This window comes from Aquarana catesbeiana, linkage group LG02 (assembly GCF_042186555.1).
Source record: "Aquarana catesbeiana isolate 2022-GZ linkage group LG02, ASM4218655v1, whole genome shotgun sequence".
Classification (NCBI taxonomy): Eukaryota; Metazoa; Chordata; class Amphibia; order Anura; family Ranidae; genus Aquarana; species Aquarana catesbeiana.
The window spans coordinates 179,468,724-179,488,935 of NC_133325.1; the positions used below are offsets into that span (position 1 = coordinate 179,468,724).

Sequence of the window (20,212 nt, forward strand, 5' to 3'; positions counted from 1 at the left end):
GAAGGTTTACCTTGCAATAAGACAATGACCCTAAGCACACAGCTAAAATAACAAAAGGAGTGGCTTCACAACAACTCCATGACTGTTCTTGAATGGCCCAGCCAGAGCCCTGACTTAAACCCAATTGAGCAACTCTGGAGAGCCCTAAAAATGGGTGTCCACCAACGTTTACCATCCAACCTGACAGAACTGGAGAGGGTCTGCAAGGAGGAATGGCAGAGGATCCCCAAATCCAGTGTGAAAAACTTGTTGCATCTTTCCCAAAAAGACTCATGGCTGTATTAGATCAAAAGGGTGCTTCTACTAAATACTGAGCAAAGGGTCTGAATACTTAGGACCATGTGATATTTCAGTTTTTATTTTTTAATAAATCTGCAAAAATGTCAACAATTCTGTTTTTCTGTCAATATGGGGTGCTGTGTGTACATTAATGAGGAAAAAAAAATGAACTTAAATGATTTTAGCAAATAGCTGCAATATAACAAAAAGTGAAAAATTTAAGGGGGTCTGAATACTTTCCGTCCCCACTATCTCTATATATATTTATTCTTTCCATACTTGAACACTAGGTGGCAGCATGCGAGCCGATTATGGCAGCAGCACACATTTTCCACAATGCTGGTGTTGATCACAGCCACCCATACAAGGAGTATCAAAATTGGTGTAAGAAACATCTTGCACTATTAATTTAATTCTGCATAACATTAAATTACACACACCCATTTAATAAAATGGTATGTCCTATTTTCTTACAATTGTAAATGTTATTATAGAACACGTATAAAAGGGCCATCAGCACTGTGTTTTCTCTCAGCCCATCACTTTGTACATGTAAATGAAAGGAGTCTGTCAGAATTAAAATATAGCTGCTATGGGCTGACTTTTTTCAAAGTGCGCTGTCATCCTGACCCTTCTTGCACTACCTTACAATACAACGGGGGACATTTTATCAAGCAAATTAGCAAAAGCATTAGTTACAAATTAGGCCGTCTCCACTACAGGTTTAAAGACCCATGTATCTGTATATTCCTGGGCAGCCAAGTGTGACAGTTTGCACAATTCAAAATCAGATTACTGGAGACAAGAAAGATTTCTCCTTTATACAGACACATACTGTAAATAAGTGGTGGTCAGGTTTAAAACACAGTCACACATGCAGACATTAGAGCAGCCAAAAGGAGGAATTTGACTTGTAATAAAATCTGTCCCACTGCTCCAGTTTAGAATTGCTTTGCCTTGTGACAGGATTGATAAACGTCTCCCCTTGGCTCAGAACAAGTATGTTCATACAAGTGGTCTACTGGGTTACATGCTTGTGCCAAGCCAGTGGTTTATGAATTAGAATGACAACCCCAGATTATACACACTTTACAAAAAAAGTCAAATGACAGCTCTCATTTTTTTTTTATCCCTGCATTTTGTACTACACCTGGATTAAAAAATGCATTCATTGCAGAAGATTGAGCTGCTGGCTCTTTTACCTATAGCCTTGTTCGGCTGTTAGGACACTAGAAGCCAGCGCAATGAACGCTCACCACCTCAGGGAATTACAACAGGTGTTTACTATATTACAGTGCTTATTTTTCCAGCCCGCCAGATGCCCTTTAAAGTGCCACAGAAGGCTTTTCTTTCCTTAAAATGCCATTATCTGATCTAAACCAGCCATTTTTAACCAGGGTTCCTCTAGAAGTTGATAGGGGTTCCCTTGAGCACTGGCCAATTGACTTCCCTTTGATGGTGCCTGCACAGTTTAGATGCCTATGACCCCCTGTCTGTAGGGGGCTTTAGGGCCACCACTGTAAAGGTAATATTCCTCCAACTGACCATTAATGTAAGGGGCATTTTTCCCCATGGCCTGGAAATTATTTTAAAAAGGTCCCACCAACAAGGAAAAGGTTGAGAAAGGCTGCTTGCTCTAGTGAGAACACAAAACAGAAGTGATTGGGCACAGAAGATAAGCGTTGTAATAATACCCTGGAGGAAGGGGTGGAATCGATAAAAAGGCCTCATTAGATCCATTTATATTTGGCTGTCAAATTACAGTTATTTTGGCAGAACCTCCTGTGTGTTTAAAATAAATATCCATTAACAGCAAATTGAGGATACTGTCAGTTTATGCTCTAGGTGCTAACAAAACCCAGCTTACAACTCAGATTATCAGTTTGAGGACATCAGTTATGTTTTTTTTTCTTCAAAGAAAACCTCCGCAAGGCAGGGGTGGGAGTTCTTGTGCTTGGATCTTAACAGATAACCTGTGGGGGACTAAGGAGGGTGATCAGGCATGCAGATAAATTAAAAAAAAAAAATAAAAAATTTATTTCAACTGGTTCAAAAATTGTTTTAAAAGGTACATGCTCAGTGTTGGTCATTTTTTTTTTGCTCATGCACATCAGGTGTCACTGGCTCACTCAACCAAGGATAAATATGGCACCTAGAATACATCTATCCCAAAAAATTCCTTTAACTAGGCTGTAGGCAGCTGAAACTGAAATAGTGATTTTGGGGTATACCCTTGTGAGAGTCCTAGAATGCTTTTCATAGATAAATCCTATCTATTCGCTATAGAAAGAGACATGGCTAGGAAGAACATGAATAGGTTTTGTGCTGCAGAGTGAGACTTTTGTGGATGACCAAGCAGGACCAGACGTTAGCCCCATTTGCTTTGCTGTTGTCCTCATAGATAAATGAACATTGGTATTTATTAAAGTGCAATAAGTTTCATTTTTATGCATCCAAAAAATTACAGTATTTTATAGATCAGTGTGCTGTATAACAATGCAGGATTGTAACCATTTTTCCTCTAACCAAAATATACATACATCTTTATATAATTTTTTTTTTTCTCTGGGGTAAATAGTCCTTCATAAAATCCATGACAACTTTTAGCTAGTTTAAGAAAAAAAAAATACAAGCCTCTAACAATTTCTTCTATCACTTTAAGGTTGTATTCTGTCTGCAAAAAATACAAATATAAAGACTCAAAAAAAAAAAAAAAGTACAATATTAGCACCGACCACTTGTTATTCATTATGCAGACGTTTGCAGTTGAGAAGATATAAAAACAAAATGCATAAACTATAGTGGCCCTTTAAATCTTACTAGTAGGTGGTATTCGAGAGGTTACAAAACAAAGCAGTTTGTGAACAGGATTTGGGTTCCTTATCTGTCCTATACACAAAAAAGAAAACGGCTGAAGTGTTAAGGCGGAGCCACACCTAAAAGGTTTTTCCCCCCTTGATGCATTTTTCATTCAAATTAAAAGAACTTGTTAGGTTAGTTGCACATCAAGTCAATGCATCATAAACCCACCTCAACACATTTAGTAACGCATTGGCAGGCATCTCAAAACCAGCATCGACATACATTGCTATTGATTTTAGGAGGAAAAGACATCAAGCAAAAATGCGAGACTCCAAGCCTTAATGTCTACTTATGTCCCCACCCAGAGATTTTGTTTATAGCAAATTTGTCCTTTGAAAACACATGCACATTTTGCTTGTTATCCGTTTCCATTATGACACTCAGATCTCCTCCTTTTTAGTGGATGGTCTTTCTCATCTGAGAAGCAAATGCAGCATCCAATCAGAAAATAGAGAGGTGCTGTGTTAATTGCACCACTGAATTTGGTGGAGATAACTTGAGATTGGTTTAAAAGACAACTTTGAAGCAATATGTGAATACATACAGTACATGTTACAATACATTTTATAAAAGCACAGTTTTATTTTAGGTGTGTTTTCCCTTTTATAGTTACATAAAACCCTGATCAAAATGTGCAGTATTGCATACATGTTCATTTAAAAAGCATCTTTCTATACAAGCCTGTCTGGAACCAGCAGTATATGAACAAAACAATTATACTGGTCCATTCATTACAAACGGTCAGGGAATTCTGTTTCCACAAATTTGCATACTCTGGCAAGACACGTGGCACTGGCAAATGAAATGGTAAGATGAGATGAAAAGCAACACGTAAGGCACCGAGAAGCTGCTATGTCTGATCACAGAAAGTGCAGCTGGAGACCAGGAACACCTCAGGCTTGGATGACAGGCATAGTGGCTGTAAGAGGTACAGTGGAGCCACAATCATAGTCCATGTCCACAACGGTTTGCATATTTGTGCTAAGGCTGCTCATGGATGTGCCGCTACCAGACTGACGTTCTCTCAGGGTTTGCAGGTAACTCTGTAACAAAAAAAAAGTAACAACTCAAATGATGCTGAAATTTTACATCACTGAACAGCAAATGACAGGCTGCTGCTCATGGCCTCTGAAAGACCAATGCACAAAATAATCGTTGTTTAACTAGTCCAGACCCCGTCACTTTAGGGGCATATTAAGGCAGGCAATTAAGCCCTGTTTGCAAAACCACTGGCAGGTGTGTGTGTGGTCGGATCCTTGCACCCGCATTTCAAACTAACATGCAAATGTCTCCATGCAGCCGCTGTGTGCATCCACTTCTATGGGCTGTTGCATCATGCATCCACCAGCAGCTCTGCACAGAGGATGGGCTTGAAGTAATTATAAAAAAAAAAAAAACAAAAACAACCAACAACAAAAACAACCAACAACAACAACAACACACACCTTTATACTTGCCTGATCTGTGCAATGGAGCCTCTTCTTGGGTACGAGAGACACAAACCCACCCCCAACGCTTCTGGCCCCTTCTCTGTCCAGTGCCCCCAGGGGAAGCAGCTGCCCATAGGGGCACTTTTGCATGCTTGCTCCCGGCCCCAAAACCAAAGTGTGAACAGTTTTTACATTAAAAACACAAGGCATGCATGAAGGTAACAAATGTTTAGGCTTTATAACCACTTTAATAGTGGTTATAAAAGTGGTTAGTAATCGGTTGATACAAGGTTTCCTCCGATTGGCTGAGGCGGGTGCACGATGCTACGATCTCCACTTCAGTCAATTAGAAGAAGCCTTGTATTCATTGATGAAACATGAATCTTCTCCTGAATAGCTGAGAAGTACTCAGGCAACTCTATTTTGTTCCAGCAGCAGATTGGAAGTCACCTGTCACCCGTAGTGCTACCAAACAAAATCTGTTAAATCACCAATATGTGGTAACAAGGTTTTTTTGTTAACTTTAAATTTTATTGAACTTTCTTTTGAGAAACAGTTGAGATGTGGAGTTTATAGTTACGATTTAAGCTTGCTCTGGGTTTCAATGTTGTGAGCCTTTTTATTGGCCAATAAGGTCACCCATCACAATAAGGTTACCAATAAAGAGAATTGGGAGGCAAGAACAGATGTGTATCAGGATTGTCCTATAGCTTTTGTAATGCAGCCATAGTCCTTTTGACTATGGCTGTAATTATTCCAGAATGAGCAGATGCTCCCCTGTGCTGTGTTTGTGAATTTTAGGATTTTTTTCAATGCTGCACGCATATTAAACCCTCACATAGGAATTACATGTCTGTATTTCACTGAAAACACCATCTTTCTAGAAAGCTTTATATACTGTACACTATATAGTCAAAGGTTTGTGGTTACCTGAGCATTACACCTATACGACAGACCTTAACGCCTATATGAACTTGTGGTTAACTGACAACACCTAAATGAGCTTGTAGGACATTCCTCTCTAAAGCCATGCCATTATTATAGAGTTGGCTCTTCCCTTTGCAACAATAGCTTTAGCTTCTTCTTAGCTAAGGCTTTACATAAGATTTTACAATGTGCGCCTGTGAGAATTTGTGCCCATTTCACCAAAACATTTGTGGGGAATCCAGTATCGATGTAGGATAAGACCTAGCTTGCAAATTCATCCCAAAAAAGTGTTCCAGAAGGTTGAGTGTAGCCTAAAGTTTATCCACACCAAATAGACCAAACCAGGTCTTTATGGACCTGGTTTTGTGCATAGGGGGAACATTCCTGCGGAAACAGAAAAGTTGCCACAAGGTTGGAGCAGTACAATAGTTATGATATATCAATAACACTGTCCCAAACTCAATACTTTGGCAAGGTACCCTCATACTTTTGTCCACATAGTGTATAACTATTGCACTGAAATAAGTACAGGCAGCCCCCGAGTTATGAACACGATCGGCACTGTAGGTTTGTTCTTAAGCGGAATTTGTGTGCAAGTCGGAACAGTGCATTTTTAAGTGCATCTTCCGCCTGTGCAGGGCGCTTCTGGGCATGCAGTTATGTTATCTGGGGCTCTTCTGGCCATGCAGTACTGCAGTGTGGGATGTGTCCGGTGCTGCAAGATAGCTGCTCTGAGGTATCCAGGACCAGCGTGGAGCACAAGCGGCCAGCATTGAGGCCATTCGTAAGTAAGAATCGTTCGTAACTCAGGGACTGCCTGTAATAGTCCATCTCGTCTCATTTTAACCTTGGATTAATATTGCACTACTGTCACTGTCCTCCATAGTAAATTATAAATCTATTCCATAGGGGAAGAAAAAAAAAAAACCCCCAAAAAAACAAAAAAAAAAAAAAAAAAAAAAACACAACCTGATGTTGGCAAGAAGGTTTTATTATATATAAAATTTGAAAAAATAAAATGCACATATTCTTACTGGTGCGAGGATGTCCCCAGTGTATCTTTTAATAGGGTTGGCCTTCCGCCTGTAAGTCCCATCTTGAGAAGAAACACTCTGTTTCTTCTTGGCCTCTTTCTGACGAATTCGTAAGAGCTGGAGGCGTTTCTGGCGTCTGCTTATGATCACTGTCAAAATCAAGTAACAAACCAGTGAGGACTAATAGAAACACCAAATATGAATCCAATTTTTCTCAAAGACTACATGCAAGAGAAGCTCACAGCTAAATATAACAGGATTCTGAGAAGAAACTTGCAGAAATAAATCAGTTTTCTTGCCAAACCCTTAAAAAAAAAAAAAAAAAAAAAAAAAGGAGGATGGAGAACCATTTAGACAAAAAAGACAATACATTTTTTTCACCACTCAGATCTTTTCTACTGCAAACAAGGTGACCGTGTCAGCTTACATCTGATGTGTCTATTAGAAGATATACAGGTGTACATGAAACCATTCTACATCTGGTTATAAAAAGCCACAGCTATTTAACAAGTAATAGACAATTACATAGAAAAAAGTTGCTAAAAACATACATCTTCAACAAGCAGGGTCAAAGCTTCTGTCACTGAGCAGACTACTGTTAAAGCATACTCTCCTGCTTTTTCATAGATCATTTAAAGCAAGACAGGCCTAGAGCTTGTGCAGTCTTTAGCCCAAAGTAACCCAAGAGCAGGAAGTCACCATATCCTCAACCTCAGTTATTAGCCTCTAACCCTTGTTAACCTTAATACGCACTCATGAGCATCACATGAGCAACACGTGGTTGGCAAAGGCCCGGACAATGGCTCATAATGCTTGAACACTGCATTTTTCCTGAAATGCAGAGAGAACCCAATTCAGATCCCATGGAGTCAGAAGGGGAACGGATGGGAGGGCTCAGTTACATGCTAGATCCCCCACCCCCACATACAAAATAAAACAGTCAAAAAAGAGTGGGAGAACAGCAGTTACTGAAACAGGATAGAAAAAAACAAACTACCCTTCTGAAACTCAATGATTTACCAACTGCTAAAACTAAATTGCCACTACTCCATACTCTTACGAGAGATTTCTGTGGCCTTAAATACTGCAGACCACCCATTCCTCCTCAAACTCTGTGCCTTAGCCTCCATAATTCTGCTCTTCCCTAGTTCTCCGATCACAGCACACCTTCAGTGTTACCCGTCAACTCTGTCTCCTCCTCTCCATTTCCTCTTTCTGTAAGGGTCCCCCAAGGCTCTGTTCTAGGAGCCCTTTGCTTATCTACACCTCTGCTTGGTCACTTGATAACCTCCCACAGCTTCCAAAACCATCTTTATACACACACACACACACACACACACACACACACACACACACACACACACACCCCACTGTCAAAAGCTTATAACATTCACTTCTTATAACTGAATATGGGTAGCCTGGACAAATCAATCAACTAAATTAATTAAGAGTGGCAGTCAGTCAACTTAAAAGTGTGCGTCCCCACTATATTGAATGCATATAAGCAGCACACACTCAAAACAAAGTGTGAGGAATCTTAAACAAAAAATTCAAGTATAAAAGTGCAAAAAGTGTATGTGCAATATACAGACAAGTCCAATTAAAAAAAAAAAAAAAAAGCCAGCATCCATGAAACACCACAGGTGGCGGTATAGGAACATGGCAATGGAAGAAGATACAATATATTCCTTCCCAGCTCCTTCCCTTCCTTGGGAAGGAGCTGGGTGACGTACTACTTCCGGTCGTGGCCTTAGACTGGAAGTTCATGCATAGATTGATGCTGACCACTGAAAATTTTATGCAAGTGACTACTTATGATTAAGTGTGTTTTATTTGAATTACTACATTATGGAGATCTTTTTTTTTTTTTTTTTTTTAAAGAGTATTTGGACAAGCCTTTCTCCCAAAGCAGAATTTATTTATCCAGAAGGAATATATTGCATCTTCATCCATTGCCATTTTCCAATACCTTATGAGATACTTCAAGGAGAGGATTTCTTAATGGTCTGCAGTGACCTGAAGCACCATTAGACCCATTGGGGTCTTTGAGGTGAGAGGCTGGGGTAACCCTGTGGTAGATCATGGATGCTGGTGGAGCGATTAACCACACATTACATTACCTAGTGAAGTTCACCTTTTACCGCTTTTGAAATACTGGACTTTTTTTGCACGTTTGTCATTGGACATTGAAGTCATTTTGCATTATCTGCACATCACTCCTTTTTTTGCATTTTTTCCCCCCCAGTGAATATGGGACTATTGAATGTATTCATTTTTAATCGAACTTGCTTGTATATTGCACATACACTTTGCACTTTATACTTGAAATTTTGTTTTTGAAGATTCCTCATATTGTTTTGAGTGTGCGCCACTTATACATTTATTCATATTCACCTCTTATAACAGCACAAAAATTTGCCACTTTAACGAATGAAACCACCAAGCTAGTCATTCACTCCCTTGTTAAATTGCTCACCTTGACCATTATGAACTCCCTTCTCATTGACCTACTTCTACGCAGGCTATCCCCTGTTCAGTCTAGCATGAATTCTGCTGCCAGACTTGGACCCCTTTCACACTGGGGCATTTTAGCGCTAAATAGCGCCTGTAAAGCACCTCTCAAGCCACCCCAGTGTTAAGGCAAAGCTAAAACTAGAGGCGCTTTACCGCTAACGGGCCCGACCGTCCCAGTGTGAAATGTGTCTTATCCACCTTACTAACTGCTCAGTGTCTGCCACCCCTATCTCCACTGGCTTTCGCTTGCCCAATGAATAAAGTTTAAAATACTAACTACAAGAGGGAGGGGGAGGGTCATGTAACTAGTTAGGTGCTTATGTTAGTTAGGTAGGTTTATAAGTATGACCGGCTGGTCTTTGAGTGACCTGGTAATGTGCTAGGGTCACTCCTTTTGTTTGCTGTATGTTTGTGGTCTTCTAAAGGAAATTTTTTCAATAAAAAAAAAAAAAAAAAAATAAAATAAAATACTAACTACAACATACAATCCATTCACAACTCTGCCCCGAGATACATTACCAATCGTGTCTCAAACAGAAAAAAAAAAAAAAAAACCCCTTAACAAAACGCATCTCTTCAGGGAAGCCCATCCCACTTCCACCTATAAAACTGAACTGTAATTCTTTCTTCAGTTCATCGCTCGCAGTCATTACCTTTTGTACCACTTGCTACACATAATTAGATTGTAAGCCCTTATAAAGAAGGGCTGTCTTAACCCTCTGGTATTGTAACTGTACGGTCTGTTAAAAATGTAAAGCGCTGTGCAAACTGTTGGCACCATATAAAGCCAAATTATAATCAAAATAATTTAGAAACCCTCCCCAAACCTAAAAATCTGTATAATGATATTTCTTTGTTTGATCTTAATATGTTTTTACATTTACATGTACATTTTAATATCGTTTTATAATAAAATTGATGTGTTCCGACACCTTTAAAATTCCATTCTGTTGTTGCTTCTAAGAATTATCTATTCCTGGGATGTTGGCGTCTTTGACAGCCAGGTTAAGTGGTACATGTAAAATGTGTTCCCTTATTCAAAAAAGGACATACTAAGACCCCAATACACACTATTAAATTTTCTGCAGATTTTTGTCTTCAGATTTACCAAAACCATGTAGTGCAAGCGCCTGCCTGATTACATACAAATTTAAACTCTTAAGGTTTGACCTCATATTATATTGTTTTGGTAAATCTGAAGACAAATCTGCAGAAAATCTAAATGTGTAAGGGGTCTATAATTCTATTAAATTTTAAGGAGGCTGGGGGAATGGGTTTTCAAACTCAGCACAGCTGCATAAATATAGTCATGGCTATATCATGTTGTACATAGAATATTAACAGGAATTTAATGAAAAAGCTGTACTTACCATCAGTATGAGAAAAGCCTTCAGCAGTCAGCTTCCACTGAACTACAATTCCCAGTACACTGAACAATGGCCACATGCCCAACACCACCCAGCTGAACCAGCAGAGGGAAAAAGAGACTTCTAAGCGGAGTCTGTCATACACATACTGCACCAGCAGCATCATCTCAACAAAATAGTCTGTACATACAGCCAGGATAGCTGCTCCAAATGTTGCAGTGGAAACCACAGTGAAGAGCTTCTGCCACTGCAGAGTCAATACAGCAAACAGCATGGCAGAACCCATCATTATTCCTACTGGAACCCAGGCTGTGGGAGGATGATAGAACTGCTCCAAGCCCACCAGACAGGCTATGGCCAGCAAAAGTCCAAAAAGCAGGCCAGTCATAAACAGGCCAACACTGTGCACAAGCATGGTGACTAGTCCACAAAGAAGGCCTATGCCCAGGGCAATGCCTGCACTTAGCTCCAGGCTCAGCTGTGTGTCCAGGATTCTCTCTTTATAACAAAGCAAAAAGATGACTGCTGATCCAGCCAACAGTCCAGATAAAAACATAATGGCTTTGAAGCACCGATAACCTGTGGGGAAAAAAAAAAAAAGTGAAGGTTAAAAAAAAAAAAAAACAACACACAACAAACAAAAAAAACAAAAAACTCATCGGCTAATAACCATACATACTATAATTCAGGCAGTAGGTCAGCGTATGCTGTAGCAATGACAACAGATGATCTGTGAACACCTAGATAAACCAGGCTACTTATGTCAATGACCTGCAGGCTCTCCACATAGTCCTACGGAGGGACCAGGGAGATAGATTTCTTCTTGGGTAGAACTTTGGCTATTTTCTGAGGAACCAAGGCGCACTACCCAATGTTAGCTGGTAACTAACCACTGTCAGCTGGTAAACAGCACAGCAACCTGCCAGTGTAGTGACCAAGCTGCAACTAATACAACTTAAGTGATACTAAACACACCATTTAAATTTACATTGTCCCTTCTTTATATGGATGATGGCACTGATTATTTTATTAAAATAAAAAACACCCCAAAACAGCCTTTGGAATACACAGTGAAAACTAGATATTAAAACGGTTTTCAATTGTCATACCAATAGATATTTGAAGTCAAATCTATTAGTTTTTGGCAATAACATGGTGTGGCCGGATTTCTGCCAGTCACAAGCTGTGTCACACTCCTCCAGTCGGTGAGTCTTAGACTAGAAGGGAGGTGAAGCCTTCATCAATCTACATGCAATATCCACCCCTCCCATCTTTTAGCTGGTTAGTGGGAATGGAGGAGAGAGAGAGGGCTGTCATTTACCACTGTGTATACATCCACATGTATGACTCAGCATAGAAACTCACTGAACATGTGCAGAGCTGCCTACACTGCTCTGCAAAATCCATAGCTGAATTAGGGACAGACATAAAAGGGAAATAAGAGAGCAGCAGTATCATTCAGGTCTTTTACAGAATACAGAAATTTAATCTCATAGTGACTTAGTGAGTATGAACAGCATGTAATACACCATTTTTTTATTTTTTTTAGAAAAAAGTGGGTTTAGAAAAAATTAACAAAAAAAAAAAAAAAAGAAAAGTTTTTGCTACTTACCAAAAAAGGTATATACAAGGCCAAAGAGGCAACATAAGGAGCATACCACTGTCGGAACCACATCATAATACCGATTATTTTCCAGGCTACATAAATCAAAAGGGTCTTCTGGCCCAGTGTCTACATTTTGATTGTTGAAGTGCTGAAAACCACTAAGTATTACAATAGACGACGAATCCAACGCCATAGTTCTATGTAGGCCACGAGTTTAGGTGAAAGCATCCATTAATAAGCCTAAAAAAGAAGTGGGGAAAAAAAAAAAAAAAAAACACACAACACACATTAAAAATAGTTCTTTGTAGTAACAATGGCTAAAACAAAGCTAATCCTTAAAAAAAAAAAAAAAAAAAAGAAAAAAGGGGAAGAAGGAGGTCCGAATGGAATGTCACATCTAAAGCGTGCGTTTTATTCTTTGTATATTTATAAAATTATGTTTAATTAGTATGTAGCACCGAGGTCCTGTGAGATACGACATTTCGTTCTACTGTATGTCCTCACGTGTAGTAGAATGAAATAGAGTTGACTTATGCGTGTTAGCTGCATATTCATACACATAATACACCCAATCCCCCCTCTTGTTTTTTGTCCTTTTTGCCCACATGCCCAGTGAATCCAGCATTGTTCTGCTGTGATCCGCTGCTTAGGTGCTGGAGCCAGAGTTCCATGCACCATCTTTCCCTCCGATGTCATCAGAAGCCTGGCCATCTCCTAGGTTGTTGCAGCCAGCCAGCCCTCAGTGACACGTGCCAAGCCCACCCCCCATCTGCTGTATCTCTGCTCCCGTAGCCTCCTGGGATGTGTGACGGAGATATCCCAGGAGATTATGGGAGCGAAGATAAGAATGGCAATGGAGGCCATAGTAAGAATAGTATATTAGATATAATTTTTTTTTTTTTTTTTTTTTTTTTTTTTTTTTCGGTGGACGCTAGTCCTGAGTAATGATTTGCAGTTGATGCTGACTAATGCATGTTAGAGCTGCACAATTCTGGCTAAAATGAGAATCACAATTTTTTTGCTTAGAGGATAGAAGATAGATCACCATTCTCTCATGGCGTAACATCATCTTTCACATTAAAAACAAAAAAATTGTTGGGCTAACTTTACTTGATTTTAACTTAAGAAAGAAGTGTCAGAAAAAGATTTAGACTTTAAGTGGTTAAACTTCCCGCATTTACATTGTTTACAAACTTGGCAGACTGCCTGGATTTTTTTTTTTCCCCACACAGAAGTTTTACCCCTTTGATCTAAGAAGGAAGAGCAAGTTGCAATGTTTCATGAAAAACTTGGCAGACTGCCGGGATGTTTTCTTTTGACAGCTGAGTGAGCAGATAAGTCTCTCCGCTTGTTATATGAAAGAATCGGCAAACTCTGCAATAGATCATCAGGGGTTGAATTGAGATCACAATTTTTTAACGATCAATTGTGCAGCTCTAATGCATGTAGAGAGGAAGTAGCTGAAAATGGCTGGCAAACAGCAGCACCGACATTTAGCGTTTGGTTTACTAAAATGGGATTGCGCTAAACCTGGTAAAAACGCTGCATAGAAACCAGTCAGCTTCCAGGTTTGTCAAAGCTTAAAAATTGAACAAACTGATGTTAGAAGCTGATTAGTTTCTATGGAGAGCTGCACCAGATTTTGCACTCTCCAGTTTTAGTAAATCAACCCCTTAGACCCCTTTCACACTGGAGGGCTTTTTCCAAGCACTACAGCACTAAAAATAGCGCCTGAAAAAAGCCTCAGCTGCAAACCCAGTGTGAAAGCCCGAGTGCTTTTACACTGGGGAGCTGCACTGGCAGGGCGTCACAAAAAGTCCTGCCAGCAGCTTCTTTGCAGCGGTGGAGGAACGGTGAATACACCACTCCTCCACATTGAAAACAATGGGGCAGCGTCGGGATACCACCGGCAAAGCGTTGTTGCGTTTTGCGGGCGGATTTAACCCCTTTTCGGCGTGAGCGGGGCGTTAAAACCGCGCCGCTAAATGAGCACTAAGAATACCGCCACTTTACCGCTGACGCCCGGGCCGGCTCAGTGTGAAAAGGGGTCTTATGCCTCGTTTCCACTGAGCGGATCGGTTCGGTACAGTACGCTATTTTGGGTGTTTCCATTATGAAAGCGGCCCATAAAACCGAACCGTACTGCTCCATTCAAGGTTCTGCTTCAGATGTGGGGCCATAGAAAATGGAACGGTTCGGTTAGGGCGGAGCTACGATACATTCCACTGATTGGCTGACAGAAAACCCTCTGCTGTGCTATGCTGGAGGCATTTTTTCTAAACCCTGTATGGCCCCTTGTGGTCCCACTTGCAGTGGAAACGCTCACCAGAATAGACAGGACCATTTTAGGCCATTCAAACTGTACCATCCCAAACCGATCCGCTCAGTGGAAATGAGGCATTAGTGTTTAGGCAAAAGTAAATATTATCCCTCCTGCACACACTCCAATTATCACAAACGGTGCTCAAATATGACCCATCACTAGTATGTACCGTGTATGGGTGGTCAGAGTGGCCATATACCAAGAGACATTCTCACATAATCCAAATAAATCTGACACTCCTCACTCTCTGTATGAGGACGGCAGGAGCATTTCCTTACCACAATTGCAGCTAAAGTAGACCTTCTGTGACTAAGCAGATTCTGCAGTCACTGAAACTGCCCATCCATTACCACGATATATGACTTACAGTTTAAATAAAGCTAGCTGCAGATATTAGTGAACAGTCAGTCATACTAGAGATGCACCGACATTTTGGTGGCTGAAAAACATTGGTTTAAAATGGTGTTTTCTGCATTTTGCCGATAATGGTGCGGAAATAAGCACGATTTTAGTGTGTTTACGGTGTGTTCTTCATAGGTTATGGGACTCAAAAACCACATGAAAAATGCAACACGGGTGCGTTATTGATGCGTTCTTGCTGCATTTTTTGATAGATAGAGATATATAGATATATATATATCTCACAATTTTTAAACCATCAGTCATTTTCGGTTTCGACCAAATGCATCCTGAACTTTTGGTTTTGGCGCCAAATTTTCCATTCCTGTGCACCTCTAAGTCATACATATATGATCCAATTGGCTCTTGAGGTCTGCAATTCTTCAGGAAATGGTAAGAAATTTGACAGTTAAGACAGGGATGATAGACATATCCTACATTCTTTACATTGAATAGCACCAGAAGTGAGAACGCAATGCTTCAATAGGACATTGAAAATGTAAAGGACACATCAGCGGTCTCCATTAGCAGAATACACACCCTGGCGGCACTCAAGAGGTCCATACGAGTTCCAGACATGAAACAGGAGAACAAGGTAACAGCTGGGAATCCCAACCATTCCAGTGTGTGAGAGCTTGTATGCGTGTAATACTGAGCCCTTCCCAGCACAACATCTGGTGTACAACACAGAGGACCAGTGGGCTTCCCCCCAGCATGAAATGTGAGATCCAGCAACAGCCCTGAAACACAATCCATGCCCCGGAGACAGCGGAACTACAGAGATCCAAAGCAAGCATATGTGAATTTCTGCTATCACGCCTTCCCCAGAAGAAAAAGAAAGAAGCTAAAAGATGTCCAACAGGGAAAAAAAAAAATAAAATAAAAAAAAATCTAATATCAATGATTTTCAGTTTTATAAGCTATATTCTAATAAGTCAGAGATATTAGTATACTGTATTTTTAGCATTGATAGTCTTGCAAAGTTTAAACAATGTTATGTGACTTTTACTTTATCATTTTTTGCTATGGTGTTACATATAGAAAGTTACCAGATTATACACTATTTCATTCTAACGCAAGGACCCGTGGGAAGCTTTATTTCATAAACCTATCCTTGAGTTAACAAAACAAGAACGCATCTTGGCTACACATATTTTTATGCTTATTAAACTATTGCGAAGGCATGGGAAAACACCTCTTGACGCAGGAGAGAGCAGACATCTGAGTCAGCAGCTCCAGCCATCCAAGGACTATCCCAGACTCCCCAGCGGAACTTACCGGGACCCCCACCTACACCCCGGGCGTCCACCACCATCCAGCCCAGATCCCCCCCTAGCAGGTTAGTACAGGGACCCCCCCCCTCCCAGGCCTGCACCGTCCCACCTCCAGGCAGGACCACCATCCCTCTCCCACCCCCCCCTTGCCAGCACCCCCCCCCCCCCAGAGCACCACCGCAGCCGCCGTCCAATCACCCTGCTTTCTAGCTGTTACTAGGGGACAGACCACGGCTGCGGCCTAGCTCCAGCCACCCAGCATCCACACCTGTCCAGCGGGCCCCCGTGCCCCCACACCTGGAACACCCCCTCTACATTGGACCTCACTGCATGGGCTCAGCTTAACCACCGGAGACTGGACCAGACCAGCGCCCATCTTAGATCCGCATAAACCCAGCTGCAGCATCACTCCAACTAGTAAGTAGCGGCCAGACCCCCTTACCCCCTACCCTCACCATCATCCTCCAAACCATCCTGTACAGGTAAGCCATCAGGGTACCTTTAGCAGTTGATCCAGGGTCCCGAAGCCGATCGCCCTTCGGGGGGTCAGGAAGGAATTTTTCCTCTGCTGTAGCAATTGGCCAGCTCAGCTAGGGGTTTTTTCGCCTTCCTCTGGATCAACGGGAGGGTGGTAGGCAGCCTCCATAACATCCATCATCTTCCTTCAGCAACTTTCTGGCTTCACCATGTGCAATTTCAAGTACACACCGGACGCCCTCCACAGGCTAACATCAGTTCAACTCTCCCAACCGCCACTCAAAAAAGACTAAAAAAAGAAAAATTACTAAGGACCAACCTACAAGCAACCATCAAATACAGGGAGACACCAATCCAACTACAACTAGCATGCGCCCTGATTAATACTAGATCTGCAGTCAAGCACAGACTAGAAATCCATGACTTCATCATCGATAACAACATAGATTGCATCTTCATTACGGAAAGTTGGCTAACACCCGACTGCAACACCATCCTAACTAAATTGATGCCAGAGAACTACAGCATCCTAACTGAGCATAGAATAGGAAAAAAAGGAGGAGGCCTAGCAGTGATCTTCAAATCGCACCTTGCCTTCACCAAACCAACTTCACAGAACGCCGTGCCTCTCATGGAGATACTCCCCCTGCAACTTCAAACAACACCCCAAAACACCATTCACATATTACTATGCTACAGACTACCAGAACCAAAGACAAATCTCCTTACACCACTTACTGAATTCATCTCTATGCACACCCTGAAAACCAAAAACCTTCTGGTACTCGGAGACTTCAACCTTTGGGCAAACTCCACCCAAGACCATATTGCGACTGCCTGCATCAACCAACTGGAAGAGCTAGGTCTCAGCTGGGGCTTACCTTTTTTCCCTACTTTTCTTTGTTATTTTATTCCTTCTCCTTTTTACTCTCCCTCTTGTTCTCTCTTTCTTCTTCCCTTTCTTTTTCGATTGTTTACCACCAGATATCAGTTCACTGAGTCTGTTAACTGGTCTCTTGACATACCTTCGAGGTCAAAATTTTTATTTTCCTTTTTTTAAATGGTATAGCTTATTGGTCTTTCGTACATTAGGAGACTTAAGAGATAGTTTTCTCAACTCCCCCCCAATCCCCCCCCCTTTCTTTTTTTTAGTATTTTTTTGGGTCCCTGAGAGGTTATCAAACTTTATCCCCATAACTGAATGCCCTGGTGTTTAACCTCTTCCCAGCCAGTCATTAGTTCAGTGAAAATGCATATTTTTAGCACTGATCACCATTTGTATCACTGGTTCCCATAAAGCATCGGACTGTCAGCCACAATATCGCAGTCCTGTAAAATAAAATAAATAAAAATTCTAGTATATACGCTTTTTGGGTTTTTTTTAACCAAAAATATGTAGCAGAATACATATTGGGCTCAATAAAAAAAAAAAAAAAAAAAAAAAATTATATAATACATTTTTTACATTCTGCTATAAAAATGTATCCAATTTTAGTAACAAGTCCTATTTGCAACCTCAGAACATCCAATAAGAAGACAGTATGTGAGCGGTCTACACTACATGGCATGTTAACCAATGCCTGGCAGACAAGATGGGCAAACTACAAATACTGTTGTACGAGGAGGCTTTAGATTTTGTGGGAATTTCAGAGACTTGGTTCAACAGCTCTCATGATTGGCTGGCAACCATGCAATATAGAGGATAAAAAAGGGGGAGGGGGTATGCCTGTATATCAAGAATAATGTACAAGTGAATGTGAGAGATGACATCACTAAGGGAGCTAGGGAGGAGGTGGAATCCTTACGGGTAGCGCTACAAAAAGGGACAAAACTAAAGGGAAAGTAATACTGGGAGTATGCTATGGGTCCCCTAACTTGAGGGAGGAGGGGGAGACGGACCTCCTATCACAATTTGGATTAGTGGCAAAGATGGGAAGTGTCATCATAATGGAGGGGGGGGGGGTTTAATTATCCAGGACTTGCGCATTCGTCTAAGGCTCGCCAGTTCCTAAATGTCTTGCAGGACAATTTCACGGGTCAGATGGTTGACGGACCAACTAGAAACAAAGCGTTACTAGACCTACTGATTACCAACAATACAGACCTGATCGTGGATGTTGAAATACGGGGCAATTTAGGAAACAGCGATCACAGGTCAAAATCACACAAATAGGAAACACAAGGGGAATACAAAGACACTGAATTTCAAAAGAGCCAACTTCCCTAAACTATGGACCTTGCTATAAGATATTAATTGGTAAAAAAAAAAAAAAAAAATCTTAGGAACAAAGAACACGGGGGAGAGATGGGTTTGCTTTAAGAGCATATTAAATAAGGGCATTAGCCAGTGCATTCCATTGGGAAATAAATTTAAAAGAGTGAATAAAAGTCCCTGGGTGGTTTAACTCCAATGTAAAAATGCATATAAAAAAAGCAAAGGCGGCCTTCAAAAAAAAAAAAAAAAAAAAAAAAAAAACCCACACAAGGCTGAGGGATCATCATCAGCATTCAAACTTTAAAAAGAATGCAAGAAATGTAAGGGTGCAATTAGGGCGGCTAAGATAGAACACAAGACACATAGCAGAGGAAAGTAAAAAATAAAAAAATCCTAAGAAATTATTTAAGTCTATAGACAGTAAAAGAGGGAGGAAAGACCATATTGGCCCCATAATGAATGGTGAAGGGAATCTGGTTACAAAGGATGGTGAGATGGCGAAGGTATTGCATTCATTTTTCTCCTCAGCCTTCGAGGGAATCAAGGGGCTTCAGTAACCAAAACTGCAGTGTTTATCCTCACGACACGTCACGGAAGCACCCTCATGGCTAACAGAGGACAGAATTAGAAATAGACTTGGAAAACTTAGCCAGCCAGAGAAAAGCCAATGTAGCACCAATATTTGAAAAAGGGCCAAAATACATCCCTGGGAATTACAGAGCAGTTAGCCTAACATCAATAGTATGCAAGCTCTTGGCGGGGTAATGAAAACAGTATCATCAGTAATCAGCATGGATTCATGAAGAATCTTTCTTGCCAAACCATCTATTAACCTTCTATGAGGAGGTGAGCTGCCATCTAGATAAAGGGAGGCCCTCAGACGTGGTGTATCTGGATATTGCAAAAGCATTTGATACAGTTCCCCATAAACGTTTACTGTACAAAGTGAGGTCCGCTGGCATTAGGGGTGCAACGGATCAAAAAACTCACGGTTCGGATCGTTCCTCGGATCAGGAGTCACGGTTAGGATAATTTTCGGATCAAAAAAAAAAAAAAAAAAAATCTCCCCCACTGTAATAATATATTAGCAGGGTATTGGCACTGCTGTCATCTGATCTCTCCCCTCCACTGTACAGAGCAGTACACAGAGGGGAGAGAGGAACCGGCGTCATGACATGATGCCGGTTTGTTTACAAGTGATCGCTCCGCAGAGTGCATGTGTGCCGATCCGAACAGGCTGAACCGTTCGGATCACGGATTGGTGACGATCCGTTGCACCCCTAGTTGGCATGGACCATAGAGAGAGTACATGGGATTGAAAAGTGGCTACAAGGGCGAGTTCAGAGGGTGGTGATAAATGGGGAGTACTCAGAATGGTCAGGGGTGGGTAGGAGGGGTCCCCCAGGGTTCTGTGCTGGGACCAATCATGTTTAATTTGTTCATAAATGACCTGCAGGATGTGGTAAACAGTTCAACCTCTGTATTTGCGGACAATACTAAGCTAA

General features: G+C 41.1%; 1 protein-coding gene across 1 annotated transcript in view; it reads right to left on the bottom strand.

Annotated features, from left to right (window-relative positions):
- Positions 1-468: 468 nt before the first annotated feature.
- The window catches only part of LOC141127459 (transmembrane protein 198), a 41,997-nt gene continuing 22,253 nt past the window's right edge, over positions 469-20,212 (bottom strand). Inside the window, exons 2-5 of the mRNA XM_073613941.1 lie at positions 12,026-12,259; positions 10,417-10,992; positions 6,533-6,681; positions 469-4,184 (exon numbers count right to left, since the gene is read on the bottom strand). Coding sequence (XP_073470042.1) covers positions 4,035-4,184; positions 6,533-6,681; positions 10,417-10,992; positions 12,026-12,212 — 1,062 coding nt within the window. The 5' untranslated portion in view covers positions 12,213-12,259 and the 3' untranslated portion in view covers positions 469-4,034. The remainder of the gene's footprint in view (positions 4,185-6,532; positions 6,682-10,416; positions 10,993-12,025; positions 12,260-20,212) is intronic.